At 40.2% G+C, this 24,914-nt stretch overlaps 1 protein-coding gene across 1 annotated transcript in view; it reads right to left on the bottom strand.

Annotated features, from left to right (window-relative positions):
- ETV5 (ETS variant transcription factor 5) overlaps positions 1–19,795 on the bottom strand; it is a 32,223-nt gene extending 12,428 nt beyond the window's left edge. The window contains exons 1-7 of the mRNA XM_081953987.1: positions 19,662–19,795; positions 17,737–17,878; positions 17,493–17,580; positions 17,366–17,413; positions 17,094–17,144; positions 4,482–4,611; positions 2,033–2,320 (exon numbers count right to left, since the gene is read on the bottom strand). Of these exons, the coding sequence (XP_081810113.1) occupies positions 2,033–2,320; positions 4,482–4,611; positions 17,094–17,144; positions 17,366–17,413; positions 17,493–17,580; positions 17,737–17,781 (650 nt within the window). The 5' untranslated portion in view covers positions 17,782–17,878; positions 19,662–19,795. The remainder of the gene's footprint in view (positions 1–2,032; positions 2,321–4,481; positions 4,612–17,093; positions 17,145–17,365; positions 17,414–17,492; positions 17,581–17,736; positions 17,879–19,661) is intronic.
- Between the last annotated feature and the right edge of the window lie 5,119 nt (positions 19,796–24,914).

The raw sequence follows: 24,914 nt of genomic DNA, 5'->3' as shown, positions 1-24,914 counted from the left end.
AGGAGCAGAATCAAGAGGAATGAACTAACTTATCTGTAGCAAATATGACCTTCATCTGGACAAACATGTATTCACTAAAAGTAACAAGTAGTTTGTTTTTGCCAAAGGAATAGGAAATGATAAGTTTGACTATATGCATTTCATTTCAACAAAGCAAGCATGTATCTATATAATTCCAAATTATATATAGCTGCTATTCTGCCTCAAAACAACTAAGGATTAAATGTTTTAGCCATCACTTGTTGAAAAAATTATGCATGATCCAAAATGCTTGTGGACTGTATGGAATACACAGAGGTTGCATCCACATGCACCAAAAATTATTTTTATTGTTTGCAAATATAACCAGATGCTTCACAAAGCAAAACACTGGCATTTTTTTAAAAAAAAGTAATGTTAGAACTTATGTTTTTGCAAAAATTAAGTTCCGCAACTGCTATCTTGGTTTTGAGGAATCTGGGTGAACTTTAGTGGAGACTAAACAAATATGCAACCAAAATCCCAATATTCTTGGTTTTGAACTCTCGGAGGCTACAGTAGTAAATTAGGCACATCCGTTTACAACCTTGCACCTTGAAAAGTGATTATGATCAATCAATTTGTTTCCCAAGCTTCCAGAGGCACATGACCTTAATTTAGCTTTGAAATATGACCTACTGCAGCTGACAGGCCCAGATTATGCTACTTCCGATCTGTGTCCTTCTAACCTTCTCAAATGTAACTCTAGAACTGCACTGGTATGCTTTCTCCAGGAAGAGGAACTTCCAGATGGAATCAAGCCGAATAGCTTTAAGGTCACTGGGAACTTAGGGACTGGGAGATATGACTGGCAGTCTTAAAAGCAACCTGAGGTTCTGGCAATAGAGAGGAACCAAATTTATTTAAGGAACTTGGATGGAGATTTGTCATAAATATGAACATACTTTTTTGGGGAAGTAATCCCATCTTGTTAAGCTTTAACATGTCTTGTCTTTCAATCACATGTTAGCCTAGAGTATTTTGAAAACACAACCTCCTATTTGGGTAAGAATATCCAGATCTGAAACACGGAAGTTGTTAAGCAGACCCAGTGGAAAAAAAATAGGGTAAATTTCATGAAAAATCCAACAATGGTAAATGTCACTCCGGTCGTTAGTATTAATATGTCTTCTGACAAACAAGACATAACATTTGAAATTATTTCAGTCTGTTTGATTAACATTCTGAAATGTTGAAGTCTCTTGAAAGTTTCACAGAAGAGCAGGCTATAAAAACATGTTGCATATTTCAAAGAGGAAGATTCAAATATTGACCAGTAAATATTTTATAAGGTCAAGATTATGTTTTCCTCTAGTGGTTCTAAATAAAATCAAGTAATACATGTAATAAATTACATGTAATACAATGTGTATAGTGAAGAAAAAGGCCAAGGGCCATTGATTAAAATGATCCATTCAGAATGTCAGCCACTTAACTTTTTAACAACATCAGTCTATATATGCTGCCAAGAAATAGCTGGCTTCCTTAACTATTGGACAAGGAAAAGAAAGTATGAACTATTGATCTGAAATTTGAATTGTTGATTCCATTTTAGATATATTTCCCAACTTAAACGAATCAGAGGGCACATTCTCGAACAACCTGAGAATATAGAGATTAAAATGTGGGCATTCTTATAGTAAAAAAATTCTGACAATAATCTGGGTTTTTGGGCAGACATGTATCAAAAGAATGATACACTTTCAGCAATACCAACAGACCAGAACTTGAGGGGCTCAGCTCCATTTTCACATTCAACCTTAGCATCTCCCTGGGTAATTTCAACCAGTTTACCCTCAAACAGCCCAGCCTGCCTCATGGAATTGTTGTGGGACAAACTGGATAAGAGAATGTGAGGAAGATAATCTCTCTCTCTCACACACACACACCGTTTTCAACTCAAGAATTGGGATATAGAATTAGCAAGCGAAATATGATGTCTGTCAGATCACAAGGCCTCTGGACAAGAAAAAAACATCCTCCAAGTGGGGGGGAAAGCCCCAACCCCCTTTACCTGTGTTCTGTTGGGTACTGGTTTTCAGGCATTATCTTTGGCATCTGGATAGGCTGATGAGGTGGTCGAGGTATAGCAAAGGGTTGCTGCCTTGGTTCCTGAAGAGGGTGAGGGGTGGGAGGAGGGGCACCCTGCAATGGGCCTGCTGGGCTGACATGTGCAGGAGTCTGCACAGGTGTGGTGGGCAGAGGTGGAGGCGGAAGGGCGCCACTCTGAAGTGCAGGTGAAGCTGGGGTAGTGGGCGGAGTTAATGGCTTGAACCCAGCGGGGGGCTTCCTATCATAGGCACTGTTCAGACAGCAGAGAAAAAAGAAGAGAAAAGAAGCACAATTTAAAACAGGCAGGAACCATTTACTCAGCTTCAGCTTCAAGTCCTTGACAGTTGGGACTTGTTTGCATTTCATGGTTGTCAGGAAGTAACAGTTAAGGCTGATCACAGGCCCAAGGGAATCTTTGTGTTTCAAGCAAGCGACAAACAGGCTGAGTCATAGGGCTCATTTTAAAACACTTTTCTCACAATTTTCTCAGGCATAATTGTAGCTTCTGATTGTGTGCATTCTCTTCTTTCCTACGGAACAAATCCCCCCCCCTCAAAGTGCCTTCCCTCCCCCCTTTGTCCCCACCTCAAATAATTAAGAACCAATTCTAATCAGGAGAGCAAACAGGACTGATCCCAATCATTCTGCAGGTTGCCCTGGTGCAATTCCCACTACCTAGCCCTATGAGTGTGCACTCATATACACTTGTGTGAAAATCTTGCAATTACTTGCAATAATTAAATAAAGATAGTTTAAACCTTTGGCAACATACAGAGCCATTGCTATCTGTATGAACAAGACTGCTAGGTACAACAGGTAAATATTGAAATTATTTCTTGGGTTATAGCAGCTCTCCCTAGCTTAATGGCTTTTAGAAGTGTTTAATGCTACTTTGGCAGCTGCGACTCTAACATAACTTGAAAAGCACTAGGTTGAAGGCAGCTATTTTAGAATATCAGAAGCGCTATGTTAGAACTTACAATGATTTGTGGGTGGATGATATTCCAAAAGGGCATGGGGTTAGCAAGGTAAACAATTCAGAATACAGTTGTTACAATTACCGTATTTTTCAGAATATAAGACGCACCAAGGTTTTGAAGAAGCAATTTTTTAAAAAATTAGGTAGGTACATAGAGGGATAGAGAAAGAGAGAGAGAAATAGAGAGAGATAGTGTGTAGGTAGGTAGAGGGATAGAGAGAAATAGAAAGAGAGAGAGAGAAATACAGTAGATAGGTAGGGAGAGAGAGAGTAGGTAGGTTGGTAGGTAGAGGGAGAGAGAAATAAAGAGAGAGAAATACAGTAGATAGGTAGGTGTTTCTGCTGGCACAGCAGTTGATCAATGAAATTCTCATCAATCAGTTAAAGAGCTTTCCAAAAGGAAGAAAAAAAAAGATTTTGCACTCTGCAAACCTCCCGAAAATGGGCCCTTTTCCTCCCCCAAAAAGGCATGAATAGCCTTGAAGGGGGGGGGGGGCTTGCAGAGTGGTCGGGGGGGGGGGGAGCAAAAACAAGCAAAACCCGGCCCTTTTTTCACAAAAACGGGCCCGTTTTTTATCAAAAAAATTGCCTGCATAGCCTTATGGAGGCTTATAGAGTGCTAATGGGGGCTGGGGGGGGGGCAATAAATGGCCCGTTTTTTGCTCATTTCTGCCCTCCCCAGCCCCCAGGAGCTCTCTGAAAGCCTCCATAAGGGTATGAACAGCCATTTTGGTGAAGGGATGGGGCTTTGGGAGGCAAAAAATGCTGTATTGGGTGTATAAGACACACCCAGATTTTCAGCCTCTTTTTTGAGGAAAAAGATGTGTCTTATACTTTGAAAAATATGGTACTCCCCCATCAAAACACCTTCCCATTGCTCAAGCTATCTGATTTGAATTATACTGCATTGGAAGAGGCCAGAGGAAGGCCACAGGAATCCAAATCTATGCCCAGTGCCTTGCTACTATCAAGTTGCAAATAGCTTTCCAGGTAAATAATTAAGCTTATAAGGCTTCAGGAGCAGCTCTCCTGGGAGGTGGCTTGTCTTGGCATAGCTTGCCAAAGTAGTGGTTTCATTTTGTAAGACAAAAAGGTCTAAGTCTACTGTTTGCACATTTCCCCCCAGAAATCAAGCAACTAAATGTTAAAAGAAAGTTATAATAATTATCTTTCAATTATCCAAGCATACACAAAATGCTATCATGGGGCCGTCTTGCCAAAGCAGTAACCAATACTATTTTTTATTCTTCCTATTTTCCTACTCCAACTCTCTTTCAAGTGTTTTTAATCAATTCTTGATTAAACTGTTGATGTAACTGATTAATATTTTTAATCAATGGATGGAAATTCTTTGATTATTCAAATGGGTCTGGTTCAGTTTCTAGGAACTGTCAATCATGTAACAGTGCTTTTGCAAAATGATTCTACATACCAATAATTGTAGAGGCACTTTTCTCCATAGTTAGCACACAGCACCTGCTCATGACTACAGGTGGACAGCTCTGAAGATGGGCTGTGCAGTTCTCTCTTAATCTTAGCTGGTGGTGGCGCATGAAGTACCACTGGATTAAAAACAATGGAAGAAAATCAACGCATGTGTCATAAACTAGATATATGATGTGTAACTTAAATTCCTATCTACATTTATCACATACAGACAACCACATGTTACTTATAGGTCCTGAGTTACAGCTTGTAGTACATATTTTCTTTAAAATGTTACTGAATCTTACAGGAGTGCACATTTTAGTTTCTATAATTATATATTGTTCATATGGGTAATTTATAAATGACATAAAGTTCCTTCATGTTAATACCCAGAAAAGAAAAAAAAATTAAGTGCTGAGTAGCAGCAAACAAAACTAGTTGAAGCAGCAATATGGAAGGAAGTAGAGGAAAAAATAAGGCCACTAATGAGAATTGGGTTGGCAATCGTCCAGAATAAGAAAGATTTTTGACTTCTCATTCCTGAAGTTAGTTCTGTCCGTTAACAAGAAGGGAAACCAAGAGCACAAAATTGTGAGCACAAGGGAATTTGGAATATGATAGTGTACGCTTTGATACTATAGTCAGAAGCAAATCTAGAATGAAATTTCAGTAGAACCATGGAGTTCAAACATCTTTTTCTTCTAATGCCAATCCAGCTTCCCAACACAAAGTACAACCTGAGTACTACTAGAAAATAACACCATGCTTGACTGTAGCTAAGTATTGGACCAAAAGATTAATACTAGAAAAGAAAGAATTGAATAAACACACTTTGAACAATTTATGCTATTGAAATATGAAGCCTAACCCCAACTTAATGAAAAGTAAAAGAAGTTAAATCCATGAATTCCAGTACTCATAAATAATGTTTTATCAGGTACACATATTTCTGAGATCGCTGTAGGTATGTGTGCATACATTTTTTTAAAAAAAAAATCATATGGCTGCCTATTTCACAGAAAATGACTGGATGGCATACAACAAACAATTAAAACAATGTCACAGCTGTTTAAAACTTTTTAAAAAATAAATGAAAATAAGAGGGTGGGAGAAGAACATTCAATTAAATGCAGTATAACCATTGCACAGGGTGCCCTGGATGCAATGTAACTATGCACCTTGAATCTGTCTTTATGCTGATGTAACAAAACACTGTGGAAATGCCAGGAGATCTAACTGATTTGAGAAAGTGCCTATCCTCATTTGCCATTGAAAGGGAAAAAAATGCTGGCAACTGCATCTTTCTAATAAGGTATCCTGACATTCCCACATACCTTTGAGAGGGAATTATTTTTCACGGCATTGCCATTTTAAAGCAAGATTTGACAAGAAGAATAATTCCCACATACCTTTGAGAGGGAATTATTTTTCACGGCATTGCCATTTTAAAGCAAGATTTGACAAGAAGAATAATCTATCTATGCCAAGGCTGGGAGATCAATTTCAAAGTAGGAAATGACCTCATTAGGAAGAAACACCTTGCTTTAATACTAGTCATGACAACTCCCAGCTTAACTGGTTCTAAAAATACACAGCTCTGAACTCAACAAAAGTTGCCCTGGGATCAGTTTTTTTTTTTGAAAAGTACTTTGAGCACTATATGGACAGTGGTATCTTTGTATTATTACACAAGACAGTTTGAGAGCCAATGCAAGTGGCATAAATATAGTTTCTTTATACTAAAACTGCACAACAAAAAAGCAGCCACGCTAAATCTATCATGATAGTTACTAAACCAGGAGCATGTGGATTCAACAATAATGCCAAGTCAACCTGGGAAGGTCCGTTCTGTTTGTAGCAAAGCCTCTGTCAACAATTTGTTCTCATAGGTTTAGATTCTTTAGATTCTCATAGATTAGATTCTTTATTTTAGCCGATGGCTATTTTAACTATGTATTGATGTCTATATTAAACATATTGTTCTGTGGGTGCTTGCTTTCCCCTACTTATCATCTATAGCGTAGCAGAGATGCTCCTATTGGGCAGCAGGAGATCATCTATTTGGGCACACCAATAGAAAGCAGATGACCTTTACAGTATGTTTCTTTCAGGTTGAGTCCTTTTAAGGTTTATACTGGGTTTTTTTTTTTGGGGGGGGGGGGGAGAACATTCCCACTTAGGCAAGTGTACTGTACGCTTGAAGAAATGTAAACTGGATCATGTATACAGCCACAATCTATGTCTGGAAGGTATTTTTTGAAACCACATAGATTGCAGAATTTGATATTATGTAGCTTTCTTCATGAGGTGCCAGTGAATACATCACACTTCCTAAAGGTGCTATTCTCCAGACGCTTTGAACTTCAATTCTCATCAGTCTTCGTTATTAAGGAATCCAACCCAAACCCCCTGGAAAACATCCGATTTGCCATCATGTCGGATAAGAAATGGTTGATTTAGAGATGTATTGCAGGTCAGCATAAGTACTTTGACTCTAAGATAGAATAACAGCCTTTTTGTTTCAAGGAAGGCTCTTAAGTGCAATCTTTTATAGCTACAATACAAAACAAGATGGAAAGGAACATGCCCAGTTAGACTGATGCCAGAAATTAGCAGAGGACATGTGAGTCTTGCCTGCTTCTTCTCAATACAAGTTAGCATTTGGCAAGCACCCATGGAAAGATGATGCACATAGCATCTCTGACTATTCATCATTTATATGCTGATCAGCTGTACTCTGCCATTTAAGTCCAACTGGGATTTGTTTGTGCACCAATCTGAACACACCCTGAAAAGCTGGCGTTAAATGTGGAGGACCAAAGAAGGCATTTCGAGGATTAACCATTGCTTCAATCATAGCAAAGGGTAAATTATACTTAAGGCCACAGGGAAGGGAAGGTTGCCAGGGAGAATAGTTCAATGCAATTACTTCTATATTATCAAAGTATCTCAAGAAAATACCCATATGTACAACCCAATATTTTATATAGTTTATTTAGTATTATTTTAATCTATTTTAGCAGTCTGGGTGGGGTAAAAGAAAATCAAATACAGAAACAAAATTCTTATTGTAAACAGTAAAATTAAAATTAATATCATTAAAAGTCAATAGTAACTAATTATACTCTGAGCACAGTAAACAATGCAAGTAAACAAGATGAAAGTCATTGCAAACAGTAAAGGTGTTACAATTAAAAGCCAGTAATTACGAAATTTACCTAATATAAGGGCTTAAGCCAGGATGAAATAAAACTGCTTTAGTTTCTTCATGAAAGACCAGCAGGGCCAGGGCCATCCATACTTCTGGGGAGGGTATTCTATAAAATGGGGGCACCATTGAAAAGGTGATTACCTAGGTCCATGATCCAGGTAATTCAAAAGGAGGAGAAATGTGCAATAGGCCCTCTTTTGATGACTAAATGGGTTCACTTTTGGAAGTACCCAAAAATGTGAATGTACACATATAGACATACACATGTGCCATTATCCTACTATTAGTCCATGAAGCTCTGATACCTTTAACTTTTAAAACAATCAATACATATTTAACATAATTTCTAGAAGAAGACATTTAAGGAAAAGGCATATGCATCAGAATTTTCTACCTAAATAGTGATTTTACGAAACAGCTTTACTTGGCCAGAAGTGGAGTATTATCCACCCCATCCCTTAAGACTAAGTATACAGCAATTACACCACGAGCAGATTGCCTGGATGTGACAGCTTTCGGGCATCACTAACAATTAGTACTCTCGTTTTTTGCAAGAGATTTAGAAACTCTTGACTCCTGCATTGTGGATCACTTCCCAGGAATGAATCTGAGTGACAGAAGTGGGACTTATCCAAATAATTAATTATGTAGGAAGACAAAACAGGAGATCTCAGAGCTTCTTGGCATACAATACTTCTCAAGGGCAAAATTAAGACCAGAATTCATTTTCAAGGAAAGGCTCCAGCTCTCTATTGTCTCCCACCAAATCAATGATTACTGTACTGTAGGTGATCAAAACCTGTTTTTTTTTAAAAAAGAATTACAGTACATGTCTCTAGTCACCATTCATATTGGCTGTCTTCTGGTATTTCAAGTGTTAATTTTTTTCCCTTAAAATTGCCCTCTCCCCTCTCCCCACCCTCTTCCTATTAGGCAGGACCTTGCTGAACAGCAAACAGCAGGAAACTCACATTGGAGGTGTTCCAGCTGTCAGTCACAAGCATGTTTCTTTCCAACAATCTCGGTGTTGTTTGAACTGTTGTTTTTCTGCCAGCAGCACAATGGAGCTTAGTTATTCATTGAAGGAGGGGGGAGGAGGCTGAAAGAAGGCACCGCCCTCCATTCACAACCAATTTGGAATACTCCATCCATTCACAAAAAAACCTCTATCCTCACAGCTGAGCACTACCAATCAGGAGAAGGGAAATGACACTTAAGATTATAACAGAGACCAGCTGTCCTACACAGAGGAGCTTGTACTGTGGATGTTTATGTAAGGAATTCAAACACTGCAGAAATGTCCTGAATAAATAAGAAGGAGCTAGCTATTGCACAGAGCTCGCTGCAAATCCAAATGATTGTGCAACATAACTTGTGGTGAGGTCCGGAAATGTCCCTTGACAAGGAGAAAGGAAAAAAAAAACCTAAAACTTATTTTAAAAAGTAACTTTTTCTTTGCTGTCCATTAAGCCCATTTGTCTTAATGCTTGTGGATGTCCTACTCCCTCAATTCCTTTCAGCAGTTCTTGTATCCCTACTTATGACAAGAATTAAGAAGTTCAAACTACAATCCCAGTGTAACACACTTGTTTTGTTCAAGAACTACCACAGCATGAATAATTGGCAGAGAAGTTTGGTTGCTAAAAGTAAGAGCAAAAAAATAGGCAAAAGGTCTACAAGAGTAGCTCCCAATCTTGGGTTCCAGATTACAGCTGGGTTAAATTAGACTACAGCTACAATATTCCCAATGATTGTGATGGAATCAAGATTGGAACAGAGTACAGTTCCTATTAACATAAAGAGAAAAGGTTTTTTTTAAAAAGACTCTTCAAGATTACCCAATCCGTACTCCTGTCATGTAGTCCAAAACGTAGGATTTGGGAGTGCTCTTGGATTTCAGATTGTCAATGGATGTAAATATGACCTTAATGACCAGGAGCACTTATGTACAACTGGTAAAGTTAACTCCTGCCATTACTGGATGAAGATAGTCTGACCTCAGCAATAGCAGCATCAGAGCTTTGGAAAAACAGACCACTCTTTCTGTAGAAAGTGGCTAAATGCTTGTTTATTTTGATATTTGAATGACCCTATCAAAGCTGCTGGTAATCTTCTGGCTGGATTATTCTGATCCATTTGATGTACAGCTGCTGTTGAAGTCAGTTGAGACTACATTTGGTGCAGGATATTGCAGCCAAGGAAGGATATGGGCACAGAACGTGGGAATATGTTATTTCTGCTCTGCGGGTATAACACTGGCTTTCAACAGTATACCAGGCCCAATTTAATATGCTGACCTTTATCATTGTATTTATCTTTATCTCAAATGGCTTTGGACCTGGATATCTGAAACAGTGCCTCACTCAGTACTGACAATATCACAATTTGAGATCTGCTAACTGTGTGAAGTGGCTAGACCCGTGATGGCGAACCTATGGCACGTGTGCCACAAGCGGCACGTGGAGCCATTTGTCAGGGCACGCGAGGCGCTGCCCTGTCAGCTGGCCAGCACGCATGCGTGCGCTGGCCAGCTGAGTTCACCTTTTTAAAAGCTATTTTTCGCCTTCCCCAGGCTCCAGAGGCTTTATAAGAGCCTGGGGAGGGCGAAAAGAGCCTCCCCCCCCCCGGAGGCTTCAGGGACCGTCCCTGAAGCCTTCGGAACGCTTAAAACCACCCTCCAAGCAAACCGGAAGTGACTTCCGGGTTGCTCGGAGGGTCGTTTTAAGCGTTCCGAAGGCTTCAGGGACCGTCCGATGCTTCCCTGATGCCTTCGGAGCGCTTAAAACGACCCTCCGAGCAACCCGGAAGTCACTTGTGGCATGCGAGCCAAAAAAGGTTCACCATCACTGGGCTAGACCATATGTTTATGACAAACTTTTTCAATAGCAGCATCAGAGCTTCGGAAAAACAGACCACTCTTTCTGTAGAAAGTGGCTAAATGCTTGTTTATTTTGATATTTGAATGACCCTATCAAAGCTGCTTGAATAGTTTTACCATTAATAATCTTTTAGTTCTGAGCTTGTTTTAATGTTTCGTTAATGCTTTTTAAATTATGGTTTTATCACTGGAAGCAACCCTGAGTGCTGTGAGATAATTGTAAGTATATAAATCAAATCATCTTACATACTGTCTCCTCATCCTTCCCCATCAGAGCGTACAGCTCCACCCATTGCTCACCTTCTCAGAACAGTGCCTTATTGCAAATTATTGGATGTATAATTGATTATAATAATTGAATGAATTATAATGATTAAAGGATATGAATATGATTAACTGAACAGACACCCACTATGTTTTTAAGTCTGATCTAGGCTGGAATTGAGGTATTAACTGGACATGAACTCAGGAATCAATCATTCTTGGCTATTTTTTAAATTACACTCTATCACATTTTGAATTTGATGCAAAAATTACCATGCTAAAATGGATCATGAAAAGAGCAACCAGCTATTATTTTTGTGCATTATTTTGTATTTGTTCTTAGCTAAGGAAAATTAATACTAATTAAAGAAGAACTATTGATTTGGGATGCTGTGAGACTGAGCAACAAAGTATTAATTACATTGCTTAATGAAATTTTGATGGAAAATTGTTTAGCTAGCATTGTCTTCTATTAAATGCAAATAAATTCTAGGACTAATTCAGAAATTTTCATATACATTTAAACCTGAATAAACACAAATCTTAGGCATCATTGTGTTCAGTAAGCAAGTTTTTTTAACACCTACAAACTCTCCCTTGATAGTCAACAACCTGCTCCCTTCCAAATCTGTTGGGGCACAATTTAGTTTGCTGAATTGGGATGACAGGATTTATAGTCCATGCTGCCCAAAGTACTTCAGATTACAGGAGACAGTTTCACTGCTGCCCAATTAAGCAATCAACCAGACTCTTTCTCTCTCTCTCCTGTGCCAGCTCTCTTAATACAAAGGGTAACAGAAATTTACAATCAAACATTTTAGGAAGTTATCCAGAACTTGTCTGGGCAGATCATTTTTTTTTCATATTTCAGTTAGAGATATTATTTCCCCCCCCCCCTCTTTGTAAAACAAATAGCTTATATAAAGATCTGCTGGATGAAAACAAAAACCGGAAAAGGGCTAAACTGGAATTGGTATTGATTCCTCACAACTGTCTAGACTACTCCCTCCAGTTCCTTGGCAAGGTTTTTTGGAAGTAGCTTGCCATTGCCCCTTTCCTAGGGTTGAGGCAGACTGAGAAGCCTAAGGTCACCCAGCTGGCTTGGTGCTCAAGACAAGACTAGACCATCTCCCAGTTTCATCTCACCATCTCCCAGTTTCTTAACCAATACACCAAGCCGGATCTTCCAGGGATATTTAACCTTGTTTATATAACTTCTTGTTAACATTCAAATGGACTGAAAGGGAAAAGGGAAAAAGTATTTTAAATACATCGCTGCCAAATATTTCAAAAACCTTCAATAAGCCAAGACCCAAAAAAGGAAATCATGTTTTTTTTTTCTTTGATAGTCCAAGGAAACAATGAAACTTAATCCATTACTAGAATTTGCAATAATTACAGTGATAAAAAGAATTACAAATAGCAGGAAAGTGGACTTGGAAGTGTGTATCATTGAGTCTGGACCCCCCCATGCCAACACCCAGTGAAAGAGTTCTGGAATGCCTTCAAATTATATTATACACACACACTTATGTGTATGCATGCGCACACATCTTCTTTGTATGTCTGCATACATGTACTGAGAAAGTATATGTTCTAATATCCTCACTATAATTAGAATCTGAAAAGACAAGCGGTTGGTATAACTATTAAGATGGATCACATCAGATCAAAGCCAGGAGAAAGTCAGGAATATAAGATTGTTCTTTATGCCAGTGTGGCTTTGCCTAATTCTCTGATGCCAAAATAGAGTCAAAATGAAACTGCCTTTAGTGGGAGGTTGCTCAGTCCAGTTAAAGAATTGCAAAGACTTGCCACTTCTCATTCGACTTTTTCCTTATATAAATCAAATGAGCCAAAATATATAACCAGCTGAATCATGTGATACAGCTAGATTATGCCATTTTATGAGGATCACATGCTTAACTTTCCTTATTGAAAATCCCCTCCATATAGAAAATCAGATCATCAAAGGCAAGGCAAGCTGAAAACAACTTCATTTAAAATAAACTATAACTCAAAAAAGCAGCCTGTTTTTCTGACGAAGGAAAAGAAAATGCAATTCTTCATTTTTAAAGTGCCAAACAGAACTGTCCAGCAGAAGCAGAACTAAACAATTCTCCTGACACAGACCAGTAATAAAATGCCAATTTTCACTGCAATTTTAATGACCAGCATACATTTTGGAGCAAGCCCAGACTGCAGGCCGTAAAACAGAACCCTAGCCAAAAAAGAATTCCCAATGGCCCAAATGAAGCAATTCATACATCAGAATGAAAAACATTTGGAGGTTAGGGGAAAAGTGCTTAGGTATTCTGCTCTGTTGCTCTTATTCAGAAAGAACAAATGGATACTTCTTTTTCTGGGCTAGGGAGGGGGAAAAACCTTCCCAATTTAGAACTAGCACAAGAGACACACCTGGCTTCCCCGTTGCTCCTCTATAACAGTGCACAAAAGCTTCAGAGCTTTGCTTAATACCTATAAAGGCAAGCAAGCAGTTTTGCTTTATTTTTTATTACTTATTTATCAAAACATTATTTAAAATATTTGCACTACAGGTAGTCCTTGACCTACAACCACAATTGAGGCCGAAAATTATGTTGTTAAGTAAGACAGTTGTTTTGCCCCACTTTAAGACCTTTTTTTGGCTGCAGTTGTTAAGTGAACCTGGCTTCCCCATTGACCTTGCTCGTCAAAAGGTCCCAAAAAGGTGATCACATGACCCCAGGGTAACCGTCATAAATAGGAGTCAGTTGCCAACTGTCTGAATTTTGATCACATAACCATGGAACCGTGCCACAACGGTTACGACCACTGTGAAAAATGGTCACAGTTCACTTTTTCCAGTGCTGCTGTATCTTCAAATGGTCACTAAAATAACTATTGTTAAGTCAAGGAGTACCTGTACTATTTTAACCCTACAGGAGTGGTCTTTGTATCTCACCCCTTTCTACATGTGGATATTCCAGATAATTCACATTCAGAGGATCCAAGAAAATAACGAGGGAAAAGACGTACTTTGTCCTTTAAGAATTTGTAAATGATCACCCAGCCATGCAGTTGTGCAGACGGAGCAAAAAAAAAGAGAGAAGTTTTGTCACAAGTAATATCAGAAGCACTCATCCTCCAATGGGTGCGTCCCATCACATAGTGCTAATTATGCAGTTATGTTACTGTTACCCTAGGGAAAGAAACTTTCTTCCCTAAATCAAATTGTTACCGCAAGGAAGGAAAACAATTCGGAACCCATCACAACAAATGCTATCAACTTTATCTTTCTTTCTTCATTAAAAAAAAAGAGGAAATGTATATTAAGATACAAGCACTTTAAAAAGGATAGAGAGAGGAAGATCAAAAATGGTTTTTTTTTAAAGTAAAAAAAGAAGGCAAGCATGTTAACCTACAGCAGCCTATCTCAATTTGTTTGCTTCTTGGGAAGGAAACTGTATCTAAGACATCTGGAAAATACTAGATTGGGGGGAAAATACTTATAGCTGCTATTCGTGCTATTTTAACAGTTTTAAATTAGAGGAAGACACGCAGAGAGACATACTGGTGCCTTTGCTTTCATAAAAATTATACTCTAAATATTCTATATAAACTCCAGGTACTCCAGAATTTGAATTTATGCAATTATATCATCACAAGCATCAAAAGAAAGAAAAATCTTACAATATTATCTTCCCACAATTTAAAATACATTTAAAACACTTACACTACTCCCCCCCCCAATGCTAGTAGACAAGCATTTAAAACAAGGACAGAACCAACCATATCCTTAATAACTCCGATGCAATATCCATTCACATGGCACAAAGCCTCACCAGTTTAAATGGGATTTACTTCTAAGTAAACATGTTTGTGATTAACCCAATAGTCATACCAGTTGACTTTTGTGCCAGAATCCACAATAATAATTGTAACCATGAATCATACGCTATAAATCTACGCCATGCTAGCAGAGCTTCAAAAAAAGCTTTCAATGTGCAAATGGTGCCTCCTTTATCCATTTAACTTCTTATATGACAGCATTCCTCTTCTTTATAGCAAATTTACTGCTACTGGGTTTCACAAATGTAAGAGAGATCTTTGATCTGTAGATTTTCCTCTCCAGATATCGTTCTAAAAAAGACAATGCTCAACTCTTCCCAAATTACTATAATGCCTCGCAGTAAATTCTGTGGAACTGTGTTTTAGATCAGTTATAGTTTACTTAATTTATAGTTGATAATATAATTTATAGACCAGTTGAAACTTGAATGTCTTAACTTGAGGTTGCAAGGCTTCCTGTGACCGCTGGAAACCTCTGTCACAGCCTCCAGAGACCTCCAAAAGGTATTATAAAATTGAACTTTTCATGTGATCGATGAAGAAAATTATGAAAACAATACCATATTAATTATATTTAATTTAATGTAATTTAGCACAATATAAATTGACTCTAATTTTTCTCCTGCTCCACTAGCTACTTTTAGGGTGTGACTCTCAGACGTTTGGGTACCCCTATTGTACAGTGTAGATTTTTGAACCATTTAATTAGAGATACTTTAAAAATAAATCCAAATCCAGAAGGATTTAACACTGCATTAAACAAACAAATTACTATTCCAGGCAAAACCCCATTCATTCAGATGTAAAGCTGCTTCCAATGGAAATATTTTCTGCCATTAACGTGGTTATCATGACTGCTGATCACCATTAATGTACTTTTGGCTTCTCCAATGCAAGAAAGCCAGGTTCATGGACCACCCATCTTTTAGAAGACTTTAGGTTTTTTTTTCATATAATCCTTCAGGTTCTGGGCTGGCAAAGCCTGCCGAGAGGTATCTGAACACATCTCTGCTAGCAACAGAGCCTCCCACACAACCTAACACACGGCCTGACTTCAGTTTCTACTGCTCCCAGCAAGAACTGGAAGGGTTGGGCTAGAATGTCAACATAGGAAGAAAATTTATTACTCCAGGCTCTCTTTCATCTCCAAAGGAGGGAAGGGATGGGACACACACACACACACAATCTTTCACACACACATACAAGCAAACTCCAGCAAACATGTTGCCTGTCTGGAGAAGCTCTCATGGCAACTTTCCCACTCACTTCAAAGCAATCAAAAGACAATAATTAACCTGCATTTACTGTAGCACAAGATATTCCACTGCGTGCTGTGACAGAGCTGAAACCAAGAATCCGTTCCTCTGCAGGCTATGCTTTTTTTGCCTTTAGATACTGTGGCAACCAGAACAGCTAAGCAAAAATCAAAAACAGGAAAGAAGCGCCCTGTCCCAAATAAATACTGCCGGAGCATTGATGTTTAAGAACATCATTTCTTGCAGCACATCAAGATCACAGCTGAAAACTATGCACGAAACATGTGTTAAGAGGTATAAACAGATCCAGGAATGGATTATTAAGCCCTACAGACAAGACAGAAATCTCTTGGCCATGCAGCGGGAGCACTGGTAGCTGCCTTCACAGAACCGCGGCTTGCCAATGCCTAATACTCCCTAAAGCTGCTCAAGTTTCACCAGCAAAGCTTTGTCCTTCATAGCTTCATGAGCTATAACTATAATAGCGAGGAGAGTCACTGAGGGAATTAAGAGGCACAGGGCTGGTGAGAGTGCTTTTGTGTGAGAGTGGATTTTAATATCTCTTACATTATGAAGTATTGATGGGGGCTTGAAAGGATTCTGTGGGAATCAAGGTTAGGCGCAGCCTCCAAGATTTTTGCACAAATGCTCCAAAGTTCTTCAATTAAAGCAAGGCCATTATTAATAGAGCCTTCAACGCAGAAGTGGGTTGCTACCAGTTCGGCACGGTTTGACCAAACCGGTAGTGGAAGTCAGGCCTGGGTCACAGAACCGGCAGTGACCCAGGCCTGCCACGCCCCCGAACTGGTTCCCTCGCCGCCGCCATTTTGGATTTCAGTGACTGCACGTGCGCAGTTCACTGTATGCATATGCACAGAACAATTTATATTTAACAGCGCATGTAGCGCGCATCAGGCCCACGCCTGACGTGCGCGGATTGAGAACTGGTAGTAAAACCGGCAGCAACCCACCCCTGCTCTAACACCATACCTTCGTATTCAGTCCCATCCCTTCCAAGTCACAAGGACTTCACAAATCCCACAAACATGCACCCACCGGAAATGCCTTTTATTAATAAAGGTGACACACAAACAGGGTCAAGGGAACAAGTCACCTATTTTATAAACTTTTGCAGTCTTTGGGGCAAGAAAATCAAAGATTAAGAACGTGACTTACAGTTGTCAGACTGGAAATCTGGGACAAACTGTTCATCATCAGGAACTTGGGCTACAAAAATGAAAAAAGAAATGAACTGGGCTTCTGTTAAATAAACAACCTCCAAGTATTTTGAAAAATGTAAAGACTATGCATTCGCTTGCACTGCAGATAAGGCTTAGATAGGCATAGAAAAGGCCCATGCCACGGCAGCAACAAGTTTCACAGATAACTAACATCAACAGCTAACAAAGAACAATAAAAATGTAGAAAGTTATATCAATGGGATTTACCTTCAGCTAACCAAGCCTCCTGAAGCTGACTAAGGTCTTGAAACAATTCTGAAAGAAAATAAAAAAAAGGCTACTAAAAAGCTACAAAAATGTTTAAATGTGCTAATAAGAATGGTAATGAGTCTACCTTCAGAATCATGAGCCAGATCAGTGTCTTGAAATTTCCTTTTTCTTTCATTCACTGGCCTTCCACGACATTCTTCTGTGCAAGATTTCTAATGAAAAAAAAATATATACATATATAGCTGCAAAGGGCAAATAGCAAATAAATAAATAAAAATTGGCACAAAAACTTGGGAAGGTGTTAATAGAGAAATTTCATGCATGAAGAAAACAGTTGCATAAAATATATATAACCATACAATACATACCCCAGGAACCATGAAAGGGACTTGTTGGTCATAAAAGCCATCCATTGTGTTTGCAGATTCTTAAATATTCCTTTGAATGGTTTTAGCATTGAGCAATTCCAGGATAGGAAGGGTTCAAAATCTAGCTCCGGCAGATTTAAAACTGGAGAGAAGAGAGATTTTTTTTTTAAAAAAAGAGAGACCAACCATTACATTTTAATAGACTTCCCCTAACAGTATATGAGCATAATTCAAAAATTTTGAGGATTATCTGTTATAATCCCCATTATAGTACTTTTCTTTCTCTAGTTTTGATTATATTTATTCATTGTTTACCATCATCTTATTTTTCTCTGCAACCAACAGGTAAGTCTCAACTTTATTGGTGGTGTCATAGAATTACTATGGAAACAGTTATGATAGCACAAAAAGCAAATTCCAATTACAAAGCGATGTATTACAAACCAAAGGGTCATACGTTTTCAAGTTCGTTTTCCTTTCTATGTGATCTATGCTAGAATATAAATAGCAACAAGTGTAAAGAAAATCAATTGTGTTGTGTAAGAGCTCAGCTTTCAGATGAAAGATGCCTAGGCCTAACTATTTTAGATAAACAGAGGAAGTAATTTTCCAGAACGTAAGCATGAGTTTACTAAATTTATTTTCATTCAACATTATTTACTTCCTACAAAATAAATTCAGGATGGATACCCTTGCAATATTCCTGTTTTAGCAAAAGAATACTAAGAAATCTCAGATAACTCCTGACAGAGGGCACTAAATAACTCAGCTCTTGTTTTATTAATGGAATTTTCAAGACTTTTAAATAGCCTGCGAATGTTTTTTTTTTCTTTCAGGGCAGAGTTCTGTAGCTAGTTAGTCCAGCCAGTTTTTGCTAAATGGTCGACAAAGATAAAACATTTATGCTCTAAAGAAAGGCTTCTAGAAAAGCTTTAATTTTATAGCACTGGAGGGGTAGTAAGAAAACAGCTTACGATCGTCTCTATCCTAGCAGATCAACCGTCGCAGACTATTCCTAAATGCCAGCCAAAATAATAATAATAATAATAATCCAGAAATTGTCCACTAGAATTCTAGAGAAAACCCCTAATTTCTAAATTACCCGATCGGTTTTAAAAGGTTTGACATTTAAAGCAATAACTGAAAGATTAAATGGCATTTTCACTGCTTCGCATTTTGCATTATAGCCGCCGTTTTCCTTCTGCCTCTCCTGAACCTTATTGTAAAAAAAAAAAACCTGAAAAACCTTTCACGTAGCCAAACAATAGAGTTACAATCCCCTCCCCCGCGCCGCGCGCGAATCTGGCCTAAGTTTTTTTTTTATGAATGGCAGAGCAAACAACCGGAGCAGGTACAGCGTAACTAGAACCCTAGCGCAGGGCCTCATTCACAATAACAAGGGACGCACTCCATTCATTAAACGCCTTCAGATATGCCACCCCCTCCCCCGAGCAGAACGCCGCGAAAAGGTTCAGCCCCCGCCCCCGCACTCATGCGCTCCATTCACAGAAAACCAGCTCCATTCATAAAATCTCCCACATTCACAAAAAAAAAAAAAAAAAAAAACCACCAATCCTCAGTGCCTGCTGCAGCCAGTGGCGGCGCGGCTGCACAGCTTTCCCTCGCAATTCTTCGCCATACTGTCTCTTTCCATGCATTCTTGCAACCCTTTGCTCTCCCATTCCCTCCCGAGAGCCGGCTTTATCCCAGCAGACCCGAGTTAAAAGTCGCAGCGTGTATCCTCCGCAAATCCCGCAATCCTCAGCATCTTGGAGACACCTTAAGCACCTGTCCCCCCCCTCCCCCGAAAACCTGCTCCCGCCGCCCACCGCAACTCACGAGCCCACCGACCCCACAGCTTAGCATCCTGGGCCCGGATTTTTCACCCCAAGCCTGAAGGCTAAGCGAGGTTCGCCTCTCCTCACCTGCCGTTAGAACTATAGCGCTACCGCGGTGCAGTCGCTAGAAGCCCTGTGTCGTCTTCGGGCTGCTATCCAAGCCCCCGAACGGCCTCCAGAGCCCGCCTCGCCCCGTTCCCCATTGGCCCAACAAGCCTGCCACGGCCTGTCAATCGCAGCTTGTTTACCCTACCAGGCACCCAATCGCACTCGTATGTCAGAACACCTCCCAGAGCCATCCCAGTCCCGCCTCTCGGCAACAATGAACTGCCTAACTTTTTTTTTTCATTCGGGGAAATGTAGCCAATCAAGTCGGCCTTAATTTGCATATTTTTGTTGAGAAGCCTTTCATTCATAAAAAGAGAGAGAGGGAGAGGGAGGGGAAAAAATATCTGGCGTTCCGAGGGCGAGGCAGACTCCGGGAAAGATTTAAAGCGGTAGCTTAGCCCGGTGGCATTTTGCCTGCTGTGCCCTAAGATCGGCCGAGCTCACCGGCCCTGTGCTTTGTGTTTTGCCTTTGCGTTCTTGCCTCGAAGCAGAAAGCGCCAGGGACGAAGAAAAATCTCCCTCGAAAATGCCCTTTCGTGCGAACTGCGTCCCGAAGTCTGCGAACCCTGGAAACGCTGAGAGGGAAAACCCCACTCAAAACTGGGGCTGCTCTTCCCAGCCGCTTTGGGGATTTGGCATTCCTGATGTCCCGCGGGTTTTGGGGGACAACGCTGCAAAGACCGCGAATGTCCCGCTCCCTCGTCCCGGGTCTGTCTGAAAAGAACACAAGCAGAATTTGAAACCCCTTCCCCGCTCGGTTTTGCCCGTTGTTTGGGGGTCTTCGGAGGCCTCTCAGCGGTCCTGGAGTTAAGACACTTTTTTCATCAGTCAGACCGCTTAGTTTCTTGGATTGAGTCCTGGCATTCGGAAATGGGCGCCGGGCCCAGCCTAAACAATGAAGCGTCTTGGGTGGGAGTTTGAGCCGATGGTGCCTCTGCCTGGTTAAGTCGTTGTTTCTGTCCTTAGACGTATAGCTGGACAGGTACCAGACACAATTCTGGAACAAGCTTTGGGGGATGACACAGATTACAGATTAATAAGAGTTGGAAGAGACCTTGTAGGTCAGTGGTTCTCAACCTGTGGGCTGGTACCACTTTGGGGGTCGAATGACCCTGTCACAGGGGACACCTAAGATCATCGGAAAACACATATTTTCGATGGTCTTAGGAACCGAGACACCAATTTGATGATTGGGGGTCACCACAACATGAGGAACTGTATTAAAGGGTCGCGGCATTGGGAACGTTGAGAACCACTGTTGTAGGTCATCTAGTCCCAATCACCCCCCCCCCCCAAGCAGGAGATCCTATACCAGTGATGGCGAACCTTGGGTGCCAAAAGCACCTGCCCACCCCCTATAATTTAATGCCCCCCCGCTGTGCTTCCTGTGTATATGCGCGTAATTCCCCCACTGCCCCGCACATGTGTACATGGCTTTCTTGGACCCTGGGGAGGGCAAAAATGACCTCCTTTGCCATCCTGGATGCCATCTGGAAGCCAGAAACAGCCGTTTTCTGACTTCCGGTTTGTGCGTTGGGCCGTTTTTCTCCCTCCGGAGGGCGAAAAAGAGCCCAACGCGCAAACCTGAAGTTGGTTCCCAGGAAGCCTCCGGAGGGCAAAAAATGGGCAAAAATCAAGACCGAAATCAGCTGGCCAGCGCGTGCATGCACGCTGGAGTTGACAGGGCAATGCCTTGTGTGCCCTCCGAAATGGCTCCGCGTGCCACCTATTGGAAGGGCTATCCATGTCTCCCCTGGTCCTTCTCTTCATTAGACTACAAGTAGTCCTCGACTTACAACGGTTCATCTAGTGACTATTCAAAGTTACAAGGACACTGAAAAAAGGGACTTATGACTTTTGTTCACAATTATGACCTTTGCAGCATCCTCATGATAAAAATTCAGACGCTTTGGCAACTGGCTCATGTTTGTGATGTTTGCGGTGTCCCTGAGTCATGTAATTACTTTTTTTGGTGACCTTCTGACAAGCCAAGTCAATGGGGAAGCCAGATTCACTTAACAACTGGGTTACTAACTTATTCGCTGCCGTGATTCACTTAACAACTGAGGCAAGAAAGGTCATAAAAGGGGGGCAAACTCACTTAACGAATGCCTCACTTAACAACAGAAATTTTGGGCTCAACTGTGGTCGTAAATTGAGGGCTACCTGGATTGTACAGTATCTGTTGGCGGTGGTTGTTTTTGGCTGGATGTTGATGGCCTAATAAGATTTTTAAATTATGCTTTAAATTGTGCTTAAACTTTGTGTTTGCCATTACGGGGCTGCTGAAAATTTTATCAGTTTGGGGAGTGGTTGTCTAGAGTAGAAAAATGCCATAAAGATACATAACATACATCTTATTGCAGAGGGGGCAGAAAGAAGGCAGTCAGCCAATAGTGTTCCATACATTAATATTTAAGCTTATGGCGAAGCCGATGACAATTGCTATTTTGAGTGGGCTGGACTCTTGCCCATTCAGGAAGAAATTGTTGAACTTAGCTAATTGTTGATACCATGACATTTAAAATGCAGCATTTACTGTATGAAATGGCTATGTATTATAATGGCTCTTTATGGGACGGAGGTTTACACTGTTTTGAAAGATTTCATTGGTTTTTGCAGATGCTTAAATTCTCTTAAATTATATACAGATGGTTTGGAAATTTACGGATGGACAAGTAGAATGAATATTGTGTGGTTTCATGGTCACAAAAAGATGGATATTCTACAGTACTGGAAGGGAACTCATTCTTTGTCAATTATACAGTGGTCTGAGGACCTGGACCTCTCTTTCTATATTTGAAAGAGCATTTTCTGCAGTCTTATTTGAAATACTGCCTTCATATTGAAGGTAATAATCAGAAAGCTCTCACTGGATTGGATAGTCAATATCACCATTGGCAATGTGACTCCAAATGTAATTCTTATATGTCCCAGCCAAGAAGGCCAATAAAGGGAGTGATGAGAATTGTAATACGAATGACAATTTATATCAAATTTTACATCTTGCAAATATCAAAGCACATCTTACTTCCGTTTAGCCAAAGCAACAAAACAACTCTGCTGCCCTTGCCCCCAAACATATAGCTGAAATGTAGAAAGATTGAGGCAACCCCATTTAAGAGATAATTGTTCAATGACCAGGCTCTTGATTTCACTTTTTTTTAAAAAAAAAGGAACCTTTAAAAAAAAGTGTGTTACTCTAAAGCCGTGATGGTGAACCCATGCCACAGGTAGCATGCAGATCCCTCTCTGTGGCCATGCAAGACGTCACCCAAGCTCAGCTTCACTGCGCATGCACGCATGCCTCCCACCAGCCAGCTGGTTTTCAGGTCTCTGCCGTGCACGCGTGGAGGGCAAGAAGCATGTGAGAGACGTGTGTGCATGCATGGGGGGAGCATGGGTGGTTACGTGTGCATGCGCAAGAGGGTGGGTTGCATGCAGAGGAGGTCACATGCATGCATGAGGGTGGGGGGATCACCGTGGGGTCATGCGGGGGTGCGTGGTGCGTGTGGGGCCATGCATGCATTGCATTATGGCTGCATGCGCCTGCACACTTGGCACGCAGTGATGAAAAGATCAGCCATCATTGTTCTAAAGCATGAGTGTAAAATGCGTAGCATCACATTGCTGTCATGTGTAACATTTCATGCCGGTTTCCCCCTTTGCAGAGCTGGAATGGGCGTGCCAGTTTGACACCCCTGTTCTAAAGTATTGCTGATTTCATTGTGCTAATTTCATGTAAAATCCCCCCCCCCCAATGTTCCTTTGGGAGGAAGAATGGTATAAGAAAAAAATAGTGAGTAATTAAAGGTTGACATTTAATGAAAGGACTATGTTTTCTGATCAGTTCTGATACCGAAGAACAAATGCTAAGTACATGTCTTTTGTACCAGTCTTTGACGGGTAAGATGAGTGCAATCTAAAACCAAAATAACTGCTGCAAGTTTGAATTTGTTCGATTCTTACGGTCTTTGATGGCTTAAAGTAACACACATAGTTAGACATCTGTTAAGAGATATTAGCCCTATAGCCAGACACAAAACATCTATGTTCAAAGGCATATATTTCATATTATGAGATTATGGAAGCAAATAAAAGAATGAGTAGCAACATGTAGCCCTTTTGTGGATTTCCTGGAAGCATCTGCTATTCGCTATGGCAATAGAATGGACTTGGCATTATTGCAGCATGTTTTACATGTTTAAGTAATTATTTATGGTCATTTCTCGTTCTCGGCTTTTCTGTTTCTCATTCTTACATGAACTATGAAGATGGCTTGAAGCTAACCTGCAACCATCTTCACCAATGAACCTGTCTAATCTACTTAGTTAAATGTCTAGCTAACCAACACATATGCTTATTGCCCCGAACCATCTTGACTCACAGGGTTGCAAAACTCTCCTAATCTTTATTCAAAGGAAAAATAGTTAAAAAGAAAAATGGTAGCATTCTCCCCATCCATACTGGTAAGATGTGACAGGTAGTCCACAACTTACAACCAATTGTTTAGTGAATGTGTCACTGCGTTAATTGTTTGCTAGCTGAATTGAATAGTTACTGAAGAGTTACTGCGCAGGTCATAGGCAGGTCATAGGCCTTATCAGTAAGTGATGTACTGCGCCTGCTCACACACATTCCAGAGACTTCTTTCCTTTTGATCTTTGTTCGTCTGCCAAGAAGGTGGACGATAATTTGCTCTTGCCAAAATGTAACAATTAGATAGATTTGTTTATTTTCTTATTTTCATATTAAAAGTTTGTTTTAATTAGAACTTGTTACTGGATCTTACTTTTGCTTTCTTGAAGATATGCTGTTTGGAAAAGCCATCAGTCTAAGACCTCATTAGCTCAGGGTGAAATTTCCCCTGACAGAATGTTCGAAGATACAACTGAAAAAGTGGCTAATGCCCGTTTTACACACTTACGACTGTTGCAGCATCCCCTTGGTCACGTGATAAAAGTCCGGACTGCTGGGCAACCAGCATGCATTTATGATATTATGATATCTTGGGATCATTACCCTTTTGCAACCTTCTGACAAGCAAAGTCAATGGAGAAGCCAGCTTCACTTCACTGTTACTAATTTAAGAACTGCAGTGATTCACTTAACAACTCTGTGTGTCTGGTGTGTGTGCATGTGTATTCTCAGAATCAGTCAACATGATATAGTTGTGTGGATCCAGAACTGTTTTTAACTGGTGCAATATTCTAATGTTGAGATGCCCTCAGA

This window comes from Natrix helvetica, assembly GCF_964273705.1.
Source record: "Natrix helvetica genome assembly, chromosome: 5".
NCBI lineage: Eukaryota > Metazoa > Chordata > Lepidosauria > Squamata > Natricidae > Natrix > Natrix helvetica.
Note: the sequence above shows the minus strand (reverse complement) of the source record. Positions and strands in the feature narration are given on the sequence as shown.